The sequence below is a fragment of the Lottia gigantea genome (genome assembly GCF_000327385.1).
Source record: "Lottia gigantea unplaced genomic scaffold LOTGIsca_55, whole genome shotgun sequence".
In the NCBI taxonomy this organism is placed as follows: domain Eukaryota; kingdom Metazoa; phylum Mollusca; class Gastropoda; family Lottiidae; genus Lottia; species Lottia gigantea.
Window position 1 is genome coordinate 1,316,720 of NW_008709889.1, and position 12,615 is coordinate 1,329,334.

Sequence of the window (12,615 nt, forward strand, 5' to 3'; positions counted from 1 at the left end):
CCGGCTTCTTGAAATTTTGGAACAAATTTTACCGTCAGACGAACGAAACGAAAATACATTATTAGACCTTTAATATAGTCTATTAGTTTTAGAGCTTTGTCATCTTTCAAAAATTGATTTTGTTAAAATAAGTCCAATCGAATTCTTGTTCAAAATGTTTTATTTTAGCTTAACCGATGACATTTAACATAAGACCTACCCTAAATAAGTGCAAAAACTCTTAGCAAGTTTTAAGGTCTGCAAAAAGCAATCACCTTTGTGCGTTGAGAAGGAATGTCAAATATTTTCTAAGTATCATTATCGTCTGCTCCAGTTTGATTGTTATGAAAGCCCACTAATATTGTAGCTTATCAGAATTAATTATTCTCATTGTCAAAAATGAATGGTGTATCAATGATGTTACGTGTTCTTTGTTGTTTGATGTTCATGGTTTTGTATATTAGATTGTGATAGCTTAAGTGCCTTGTACATCCTTTTCTGTACAATGTACTTGATCACAGCAACATAATCTGTCCATTTAATACGCTACACATGGAGGTCTATTTGTGTAGGCCTAATTTTTTAAACAAATTCTAGAGCTAGGGCCTACATCGAATTATTGTGTAGATTTTCTTTATTTTCCCCTTGGGCTGAATGTTATAGGCCTACAGGACCATATCCTTGTGTGTTGGGCCTAATTCTGACTCAGAGTTTTTATTATTATCTGTGTTGGTGTCTGTGTTCAATATTGTATCAAAGGGGTCACAAAATACATAATTCTAACAATACAATAGTTATTTTATTTCAATGTAAAATATTTCAATAATATCACATTTATAAAACAAAATGGTCCTTAAAATTAATTACTTTTTTATCAACAAGTTTGTAAACTACATTCAATTTCAACTGGAATTATGATGTATTATTTACACTAGTTTGTATCAATTGATACTAAGAAAAAAAATGTGTGACCTTGATCTTCATTATGCAATTTTTGGCAAATTTTATCTTTTAACTAGCGGTAAGCCTACATCATAATTAAGATCAAATACAATCTACCATATGAGTTAATTTGTAAAACAATTTTATATTGCTAAAAAAATACATCAATAGAAAAAAAGATTAACAACAGGCCCTTTTACACGAGTTGGACTTGGATTGACGGATTTACTGACCCGGGTTGACTCTGGAGTTTAAAACTCCGTGCAGCCCTGGAGTCAACTCTCAGATTTTTCGACCTATGAACAACTGCCCCTTGGCCAACTGATCCCAGTGATTTTATTCTCGTGTAAAATATATATATTATATTTACATACACATATATATATATATATATATATACACAGACAAAAATTTCATTAAAAGTCATTGACTATTTATTACAGTTACATAGAAGCACAACTCCATCGAATGTTCACAGAACCCACATGACATTGATTAATGCTGCAGACTGACTTTAGTCACCTAATTACAAATTTTTTTTCATTCATGTAAGGAAAGAAAGAATTGCCTGTGACCCTTACTGGGCCCCCCTCATCTAATAATTCATTGAAAAGTCCCTGTTCCCGAAAATATTTGTGTGCTAGTCTGAACAGAATTTATTCAAATACTTGTTTTATATCTTCTATATTTGAATTACAGACTGGACAATTGTTTCTTTTTTCAATCAGAGTTATTGCACATGTTTTACAGTAGTTATAATGCCCACAAGGTTGTAAGAGATATGTTTTTCTTTCTATTTTACACATACAACACAATATCTTCTCTGTCTGAAATATAAAATGTTTGAATAATTTTATTGTGAAACAAGTTGTTACTAATAGTTTATGCTGTGTGATTTGATCCCATGTGTTGACCCCGGTATTGTCAACAAAGAAATTTATAGTTATGGGATAAGAAGGTTTGGTTGGGCTCAGGTTGTACCTGTGGAAGAAAGAAATGACAGTCTATTTCAATACAAGAAAAAGGATATTATATATGATGTTAACATTGTGTGATGGCACTTAGTAACAACTGGTTTACCGGCTGCTAGGGTATATTGCATAGTTATGTGATCAGTAAACCAGCAGCAAGGGTTGAAAACAAAAACTACAAGATAAGACAGTACCTGTAAATCTTCTATTAACATATCACATAAATCTCCAATAACCTTCCATTTCTCTTGATTAATAACATCACCCGTTCTTCTACCTTCTTCACTTAGTCTTAATATACTCTTGGTTCTGAAATGAATTACAAGTGGTGGCCTATAACATATTGTACCAAAAATCTAACTTGTCCAAGATATTATTGATTAAAAAAACACACAAATTTGATAAAATTCTGTCATAAACTGTCGCCTATATTGCGTCACAAACCACATTTCTAGATAATTTAAGTGTATCATTTAAATCAGACAAAAACAAATTTTGAAGCATATTTCACAAGGGCAATAACTCAAAAAACATTCATCGAAAAATCAAAATCAATTCAATATAAATGATTACAACAATTTTCATTAAAATTATATGAAAACTGTAGTCTCTAAAGTGTTCACAAACACTTTTGTCGCATTTTGACTAATTCAAGGGCAATAACTAAAATTCCGTTAATTGAGAAATCATCAACTCATAGTTATAGATGATCACACCAGATTTCATTAAAATCGGATGAAAACTGTAGTCTCTAAAACTAACAAATTTTGACTCGTTTTTACTTAGTCAAGGGCAATAACTCAAAATCTTTTCATAAAAATTGTCAGATTTGAACTTCACCAAGATCTCATCAATATAAATGCTCACACCAAATATCATTAAAACTGTAGTCTTTATTGAGTTCACAAAAAACTTTTGGCGAGTTTTTACTAAGAAAAGGACTGACCGGGGTGACGACAATATATGACCACATTATAATGACTACTTAGTTTTTTCTACAGTAGATTATTTCTTTGAATGTTTACGTATAAAATGTGGGCATGTAAAAAAAAATTATTCTTTGTAGGGCCAAATTTTAAATGATTTCATTCTTTAAACATTAAAATTGGTTCAAGAGTCCAGTCAATATGGCAATTTCTGGTTTGTGTGCACAAAACACGAAACAAGTCCCAAGCATTCTGACTATGAAAGATTAAACTAAAGAAGTATGTCAAAATTTAAACAAAGATTTGGTGGATAGGGGTAAAAAAAAAAGAGGATAAAATAAAAAAAGATAGCTTGCCAGGCAAGGTAATATACGCCCACTGACAGCTTGATTTTGAACATAAATATTTAGCAGTACAGTTACAATCACCAGTATGAAATATTCAACCTTTAGTCATACACTTCCTTTAAACTCTTTAGGGCGATACTGAATAATATTGAGTATGAGTTATTGCCTTAGTTCTTTAGCTAGTGAAATCTCTAGAAGACAAATATTCAATCTTCAGCGCGGTAATGAATAATAAAGTTTTGTCAAAATTCCGCAAGAAATCATGCCTTCTAGAATTTTTATGACCTACAAATTGAACGAGTTTTCAAGATCAAGGGCAATAACTCATGCTAAATATTTTTTCGATTTTTCTCATTTTCAATAGGCTTTATCCTTGGGTGATAACAAACACTCAAGCCAAATTTCATTAAAATCCGTCAAGAATTGTACCGTCTAGAGTGTTTATAAGCTAAAAATTGAACGCGTTTTCAAGAATAAGGGCTATAACTCATACTCAATATTCTTCTGATTTTCAATAGAGTTCATCCTTGGGTGATAACCAATACTCAAGCCAAATTTCGTTAAAATCCGTCTAGAATTGTCCTTTCTAGAGTATTTACAAGCTAAAATTTGAATGCGTTTTCAAGAACAAGGGCAATAACTCATACTAAATATTTTTCAATTTTTCTGTTTTTCAATACGGTTGATAACCAACACTCATGTCAAGTTTCGTCAAAATCCGTCAAGAATTGTGCCTTCTAGAGTGTTTACGAACTAAAAATTGAACGCGTTTTCAAGAACAAGGGCAATAACTAATACTAAATATTTTTAATTTTCTGATTTTTGATAGGGTTTATCCTTGGGTGATTACAAAACTCACACCAAGTTTCATCAAAATCCATCAAGAATTGTGCCTTCTAGAGTGTTTACAAGCTAAAATTGAACGCGTTTTCAAGAACAAGGGCAATAACTAATACTAAATATTTTTCAATTTTTCTGATTTTCAATAGGGTTTATCCTTGGGCGATAACGAACACTCATACCAAGTTTCATCAAAATCCGTCATGAATTGCACCTTCTGGAGTGTTTACAAGCGTTTCAAGAAGGTGATTACAAACAACCATACCAAGTTTCATGGGCGTATAAAAAGAGCTGTGGTAATAAACAATAAATGCTTTCGCTTGCTCCGATTTATTCCAGTTGAAAATCTAAAAAAGCACTTATAAAAAATAAATAATAAATTAGCCCTCTCGCCCCGATTTTTGATAAAAAAGGTCTGTAAAACAGACTATTAATTTTGTATGGCCTAATTAAAAAAAGTTGATATGAATAATTCACCTGTGTCTGTTCTGTATTATATGATGAGATAATTCTTCTAAAAGTGTTTTACTTTCTTTATCAAAAACTGATTTAGTTTCTTCCAACTATAAATGTTACAAGAAAATTAAAAAATGTCATTGATAAAATACTTTGATAAATATCACACCCATCTACAGTATTCCATTCATGTTCATAATCATATTTCTATATAAGAATTAAATATTTTGACCATATATTTATGCCTACATTAATTCATAAAATTTATTTGCCTCATCCTGAAGTCTGCGTATCTGAGAAGTTTTATGATGGAGTTTTCTTTCTAAATCTAATTTCTCATCTTCTATTGCCTTTAAATTCCTTTGCAACTGTTTAATACTCTCCTAGAATGATACAATATTAAAATTAAACTGTGCTTATCAGACTAAAAGTTTACAAATCAGTTGTAGATTAAGCATTGATTATGCTGACTGATTGCCCGAATGAGTATACAACACAGCAGAAAATTCCATGGCAGCTTTATTCTTTTAAAAAAGCTTTTGTTATCTATTTGTACTTGGAAATAAAACAAAAACTAACAACAAGCACACTTTTCAGTTTAAAATAGACAGATTACATCAGGATATTCCTATCACGAATCTTTTGTACTATACCTCTGCTTGTTTTGAAATATTCTTCAGTTGTTGCTCATATCCATCTTTAATCTTCATTTCATCATTGACTAGACTTATCTCCCTTTGTAATAATTCATTTTCTGTCTTTTTTAATCTATTCTTCATATCTAATACCATTTTACTTGTTGATGTTTGTTCCTTTTTTAATTCTTTCTACAAATAAATACAGACAAAGATATCATTATTCCAAACTAAGAGTATCAGAGAATTGAATTTTCAAAAATTCGGCAAGAAACTAAAGCCTATATTTCAAATAATAAACTTTGGTAGACACTGGAGGTATTATTAGTTAAACAGAACTTTAAAACTCAATATTTCTTAATTTATTTTGAAGGGCAAATAGTATTGATATAATGAGTTTTTAATATATACTTGATAAATACCTCTAAAACCTCTATTCTTTGAACTAAACTGGCCTCTCTCTCTATAAAATCACTTCTTGTCATAAAACTTTCGATATTATCATTCTTTATAATTTCTTTTTCCTGGAAAGATACATAGCTTGTCAGACAAGTTAACATACATTTTCATCCTGTAGATGAGGTTTATGAGAAAAAAATCACTTCTGGACATTATTACTATGCTTACATGCAAAAATTTCTTTTTAAACTTGATTAAAAATGAGGAAAAGCCAACCGAAAGACTGGCAGCAGTCAATAACAATAAACTCTCATATTGTCACATATGCATAAAAAAAACTTACCTGATTTAATAATATACCATAACATACCACCATCTCTCTACATAAACACTATAAATATAACCAGAATTAAATATAAGATAGAAGGTGGTGTTGTAAGGTATGATGGTATTACTGATAATATACCATTACATACCACCATCTCTCTACATAAACACTATAAATATAACCAGAATTAAATATAAGATAGAAGGTGGTTTTGTAAGGTATGATGGTATTACTGATAATATACCATAACATACCACCATCTCTCTACATAAACACTATAAATATAACCAGAATTAAATATAAGATAGAAGGTGGTTTTGTAAGGTATGATGGTATTACTGATAATATACCATAACATACCACCATCTCTCTACATAAACACTATAAATATTACCAGAATTAAATATAAGATAGAAGGTGGTGTTGTAAGATATGATGGTATTACTGATAATATACCATAACATACCACCATCTCTCTACATAAACACTATAAATATAACCAGAATTAAATATAAGATAGAAGGTGGTGTTTTAAGGTATGATGGTATTACTGATAATATACCATAACATACCACCATCTCTCTACATAAACACTATAAATATGACCAGAATTAAATATAAGATAGAAGGTGGTGTTGTAAGATATGATGGTATTACTGATAATATACCATAACATAACACCATCTCTCTACATAAACACTATAAATATAACCAGAATTAAATATAAGATAGAAAGTGGTGTTGTAAGGTATGATGGTATTACTGATAATATACCATAACATACCACCATCTCTCTACATAAACACTATAAATATAACCAGAACTGAAGATAAGAAAGGAGGTGCATGGTGTTGTAAGGTGTGATGGTTATTATTATAACCAGAATAAATCATAAGATAATGTACCATAACATACCATCTCTACATTATACCACACTATAAACTGATATATTACAGATGCATTGTTTCATCTACTTGTACATGAAAACAACTTGAGTATTGTTGTTGCATAGATAATGTTATTGACAAGGTCCAATGTTTAAAAAAGCAAACTTACATTATGACTATCAGAAGATGAACAGTAATCAATATAATCATGTATTTGTGATTCATCTAAAAACCATGAAGGTAGTTCGACTCTGCCATCTTGATATGAACATAATCTGGTCTGAAATATGAAAGATAGTGGACCACAGGCATATACGCCTACCATGGCATGCGGATGGTAAATATTCAAGATTTTGAGGCATGGGCAATAACACTGCTTCTAACAGTCGAAAATAGCTCAAATTCAAACTTGATCTTCGTTTTATGAATATGTCTACACATACCGAATTTCATTTGATTCCATAAAAAAATCTAATTTTTAGAGCCTTTACAAGCAAATGTTGATGGACAGAATGTTTACGAGCAATTGATGTTGATAGAAGCACTTACTGTATAGAGGTTAAATGGCGATAACTCCTTAAAACTGACGTAAGAGGCCTAAATCTTGAAAAAGCCTTAAAATTAATCAGAAGTAAACTAAACTTTCTCAAACCTTTCGATTTAGGTCCAATAACATACATTTTCAGTTTCATCAAAATCGGTTGAAAATTAAGAGAGTGATAGCATATTCAAGATTTTGGGGGCGTATAAAAGTATGATTTTGAATTTAATGTTTTACTTTCTACCAGAATGTAATCCTTTTGCAGATTAAATTCTAGCCAATGGAAACAGTTACATTTTCTGGACTTACTTTGGCATTCTGCATTTGCCCACTTATTAGCGGAGCACTAAACATCTATAGGACTAGGTTTCAAGCATTAAAGTGTGTATTATTCAAAAATTATTTTCTTTTGTGGTGATAAGTTACAATCACACACATAGTGAGCCCCTTGCTGAGAATTTCCAAGCCAACTTGCTCCACTCTAAATGTAACTTTTCTCCATACCTTGTCCTGAGTAGTTCCTACAACATCAACATCCAGTAATGTTATAGATTTATCAGCTATACTGATTAACTTGAAAGCCTTTCTTAAAACATCTTTGGTTTTGGTATCCAGAGAGGTAAAAGGAATGATTTGTTTTTCTTCAGTATGTGTAGTTCCCAGCAGTTCAGAAAACAGCCCAGATTTCATCAGAATATTGATCATTGTCTTATTACATAAAACTACCTAAAATAGTAAACAGTAAATCAATTTCAAATTAGGCAAAATTGTATAAGATTACATGTGAATTTTGAGAATGGTTGTTGAAGTCGCAGATGGGATAGGTAAATATTGATTTTTCTTCTTGTGATATGTTTTAATTTAGCACACATTTGAACTTTTGAAAAATTTGACAAAATTAGAAATTATACATCCAGACACTTTACTCGTTGTCAACTCTGTTACCTATTCTTGTAGTGTTTATGTGAATGTGACTTCAAGCAGGCACATGAAATGAAAATGAATGCTTATGAAAGACTGTATATGTTCAAGTTATACTTACATCCTTCTGCAGGTCATTAACAGCAGCTCTGATGGTTTCTGCTTCAGTATTATTTAACACAGGGGTAGCTGACTCACCAAAGTTTCTATCAAATCAAAAACAATCATATTCACATACAATCATACTTTCTACAGACATTTCCTTCAAATCCAAATTACAGATCCAATAAGAATAATAAAAGAAATGAAGAAAAAAACTAACCAACTGATCTAGGTCAGCTCTTCCAATTTCTTAATGAAGTATTTGTTCTATCTCAGTCCACTAAATTTGGGAGAATCAAACTCTCTCTTCCTTGCAACACAAAAATACTAACTGCACCAAATTCACCAAATGCCTTTTATTAGCCCCCCATCAAATATACAATAATAATTCATCTCTCTGACTGACTCTCCTTTTAAGAATAAATCATGGTGAAAAGAGATATGACAACAGACCAGTAATTAGGGCATTATTGCAACTTACTTGAGAAAATGGTTAGCTAATAACATAGCAGTATCTTTATCACTATAATCTTCAGCATGTCTTACATCACGATATTTACTGAATAATATAAACACTTCATATTACTCAACTTATAACTTGGTGTAGATTGTTATTCATATGATCATGGATAAATTGACAACTCCAACACCAATTTATGAATGAATAAGACATATTAGCATTTCTTTACAAAACTTCATTGATAATATTTGACACAGTTCAAGAATTCTTTACAGACAAAAATATAATAAATTCTGTACTCACTCATCTTGTAATAAATGAAAATATCGTGGTATAAGTCTAGAATCTTTTTGAATGGCTTTAATCCACATACAGCTTACCTGTAATATATCAAATATTATGTCTTCATTTATATCAACTAATGTATGTTATCTTTATTTTATCATTTTGAGGCTACAATGTCAGTCTCATATTCAGAGATGACCAACACAAAGAAAGATGAAATTTTTCTGTGACAGGATCAAATGCAAGAAAGTCAGCAAAAGTTCTCAGCAAAAATTGTAATATAGTAATTGAAAAAAAAGTAACAATACAATTTAAAACATGGTTAGTGAAATGAAGGAACAGAATGAAACGTTACTGTGACTTGAGAACTAACTTATCATTGTGAACATAATGCACACCCTTTCTTACCCTACAATATGTTTGAAAAAATCTCTGTCACTGTAATTAATACACACTAAATACTGACAAAAATAACAACTATACAATATGATTTTGAGGAATAATATCATACCTGATGATCAATTTCACTGGGTTTAGGAACAGCATTTCTATCACGATCAATTTGTAAATTGGTAAAGTCTACTCCAGCTGCCAAACTTTCATGTGATAAATCAGATACCCAGATACCTTTATTATATAGTTGTCCAGATAGATTTTCATCTAATAATAATCTACCTAAAAAATATCAAAGTTGGAGAGTGGAATTAGGTGTCCAAGGAAAGGTTGGAATGTCACACCTAAAGCTACAGACAGACTGAGCAAATTTCAGTCGCTGGTAATGCTGGTAATTCGGCCGAACAGTGGACACACTGGGCAAATGACGGCGTTGCTAACTTGACTGAAAATTATCGCATAAGTTGGGCTTTGGGCTTAACATAATTAATTCCTCTTTCTTTTCTGCATTCCAAAATTGCATTCAAGGGAGGTCGCCATTATATTTGTCCTGTAACGCTTTGGGAGTCTGTGATTGGTTCAGTTACAGGAAAGTTTGCGATAGACTTCGCCGGAGTGAACACACATGCCGAAAGAGTCGAAGCCGATGAACATTCGGGCGAATAATATCAAACATGCTTGATGTTGGCGAATGACTTCGGCCACTGGTCGGGAGAATGTTCTAGCACTAGACACACTAGGCGAAGTTCACCGGCGATCAACTTGCCCAAACCATTCACCGTGAAAATTCGCCCAGTCTGTCCGCAGCTAAACAAGTGAAACATCTCACTATAATCAATGTAGTGAAGCTTAAAGTTTATAAAGTGAACAGTGAAAATATTCTAAAGTAATTTCTAGATTTCTAGAACCCAAAAAAACATGTTGTTAATCAGAGTTTCATGCTATGTGATCTTAAGACAATTCACCTGTTTCAGCCTTTTTTCTATTTGGACCCATGTAGTTATTCTTTTCATTATAACAACAAAACTTCAAAAATTTCAAACAGGTCAATAAAATTAATCTGAATCCTTTTTATTTTAATTATACAAAACCTGAATGTCAAAATGAAGCAAAACCCTTACCAAGATCTGTTTTCACAACATCTGTTGGTGGTTTTAGAAATAAAAATCTTGGCAACTGAAACATGTACATTGAATAAGTTAATCCTCAAAATTCTTTTATTTAAATCTTAAATTTTAATTTCTGCTGATTTAACTACAGATATCTTAACTAAGATGGAACCTTTCCAGAGAATAATTTCCATATCACATACTATATTGCAATTCAGTACTTTTTCATCTAAAATACAATGCCAGACTCACTATCATTTCATTGAATACAAAACTTGGTCATAGATTCATGAATTTAAATTCAATATACAGTAGTTGTCAGTAGTTGTGGCTGTAAAAACAAGAATTTTCATCACAAATGGTTTACAAATGAAAGAAAGTAGCACTCTGACTTACAAACTTCTTCCAAAGCTCACTATCAAGACCACTTACTACTGCAGTTGTTATTTCATCCTCTATTTGTTGAAGTCTGTGGGTAGAAATATTAAAACAATTTAGAAATTAAAGTTTTGCTCAAAGCTCAAACTCGAGTTTCACAGTGTACAGCTTTCAGACAACTGAAATGAATATTTTTCTGTCACTCTGAAATCAATTCAATCATATTTTCAGCACTATTTCAAATATTTCATGAAAGATCTGATGTGGGTCTGATATGACTAGTCACAAGAAGAAAGAAAAAATTCTAAGTAAGAAATTTTTCATGTAACTTACTTTTCTATGTCATCATTTTCCACATCTACATCTCTTTCTGAAATATAAACAGATATCTCCTAAAGTTTTATCACATACCGCTTCAAATGACCAGGTATTGCTGTTTATCTGTAGAGGAGATACGCTAGAAGTAAACATAATCAGTTTGCTAAAAAAAGAACAGAGATCATATGGTTCAAAACCATTGTATTCCTAAAGCACACAATTCAATGTTTCAATATGTTGCATATATATATACCTGGCCATATATGATCATGTTTTACAGCTTAAATTAATTTTTCAACAATTTTTTATTTTACTTCATAAATTTTCATTTTTGAGCCATACCTAAGGACTTTTCATTATTTTCAAACCTTAGTAAAACATAAATAACTTACCTGAAATAATTACAGTCAAAACTTTTTCACCGAATTCTTCATTTTCTAATAATCTAAAACTCCATTGATCTCTGGCAGTTTCCATGGTAACCATGTATCCTTTTCTAACCAGAGCTAAAGTTCCTATTTTCAACCCTTCTCCAAATTGACCAATTATTTCCTTCTTTTCTGCTTTAGCACTATATCCCAGTAACAAAATCTTCTTTTGTAGACAAGTCTTATAATTTGTTAATTTTAATTTTGATGTGAGTCCATCATAATTCAAGTTTCCTAAGAGAATTTGGTTCCCTTTCTTTTCATCTTCAATGAATGCATCAAATTCTGCTGAGTAGCCAGACACATGTCCTTTAAATTGTACAATATTTTTACCAATGGGAATGCTTTCAAGACTCGCTAAAGTTGAGTGAACACCATCATGCCAATTTTGAACAAGTTCTCGTACACCTTCCCACTCTCCCCAGTGTCTTGCATAACTTGATGTTATTGTTAAAGGTATCTTTTTTTCAGTCATGCCTGTTAAAAAACAATAACAAATATTTCCATATTGAATTATACAGGTAGATAATAAACGGATGCAAATAAAAAACATGTGAAAATTTAAAAAATTCACAGAGTAAGAGTCAGGATATCATATATTCATTGCCGCTCACAATTGAATTGTAAGGGTAAAATGTCATTTGGCATTTGGTTGGTCACTTCAGAACCCTTTATTGGATCAATACTTCAGTTGGTAGAGAGATAACAAGTTCGCCATGTCAACCACTGGAAAAGTTATTATTCGTAAACATGATTTTACAGAGGGGACTTTTCAATCGAAAAGTAGCCTGCCATTTTTACATGAATTTTCTCGGAGGGAAGTGGTCTATTTCAAGTGAAAAATCATTAAATCCTGGAATTTCCATGGAACCGAAGACATTCTAAGACAAATGGCATAAAGTTGAAAATTTTATCATGAATATTTATGAAATGAAAAAAAAATTCAATTCAAAAGACAGTAGTACATGTA

The 12,615-nt window shown here is 31.3% G+C and overlaps 1 protein-coding gene across 1 annotated transcript; it reads right to left on the reverse strand.

Annotated features, from left to right (window-relative positions):
* Positions 1 to 760: 760 nt before the first annotated feature.
* On the reverse strand, positions 761 to 12,120 carry LOTGIDRAFT_234797 (hypothetical protein; the record flags this gene model as incomplete). The annotated part of the gene is made up of 17 exons (XM_009063096.1): positions 761 to 1,748; positions 2,087 to 2,201; positions 4,711 to 4,844; positions 5,115 to 5,288; positions 5,519 to 5,620; positions 5,839 to 5,886; positions 6,218 to 6,310; positions 6,880 to 6,990; positions 7,756 to 7,977; positions 8,294 to 8,378; positions 8,756 to 8,833; positions 9,038 to 9,114; positions 9,531 to 9,694; positions 10,534 to 10,588; positions 10,918 to 10,990; positions 11,233 to 11,269; positions 11,610 to 12,120. 17 exons carry the CDS (start codon positions 12,118 to 12,120, stop codon positions 1,578 to 1,580), a joined length of 2,250 nt encoding a protein of 749 aa, XP_009061344.1. The 3' UTR covers positions 761 to 1,577.
* Positions 12,121 to 12,615: the final 495 nt, after the last annotated feature.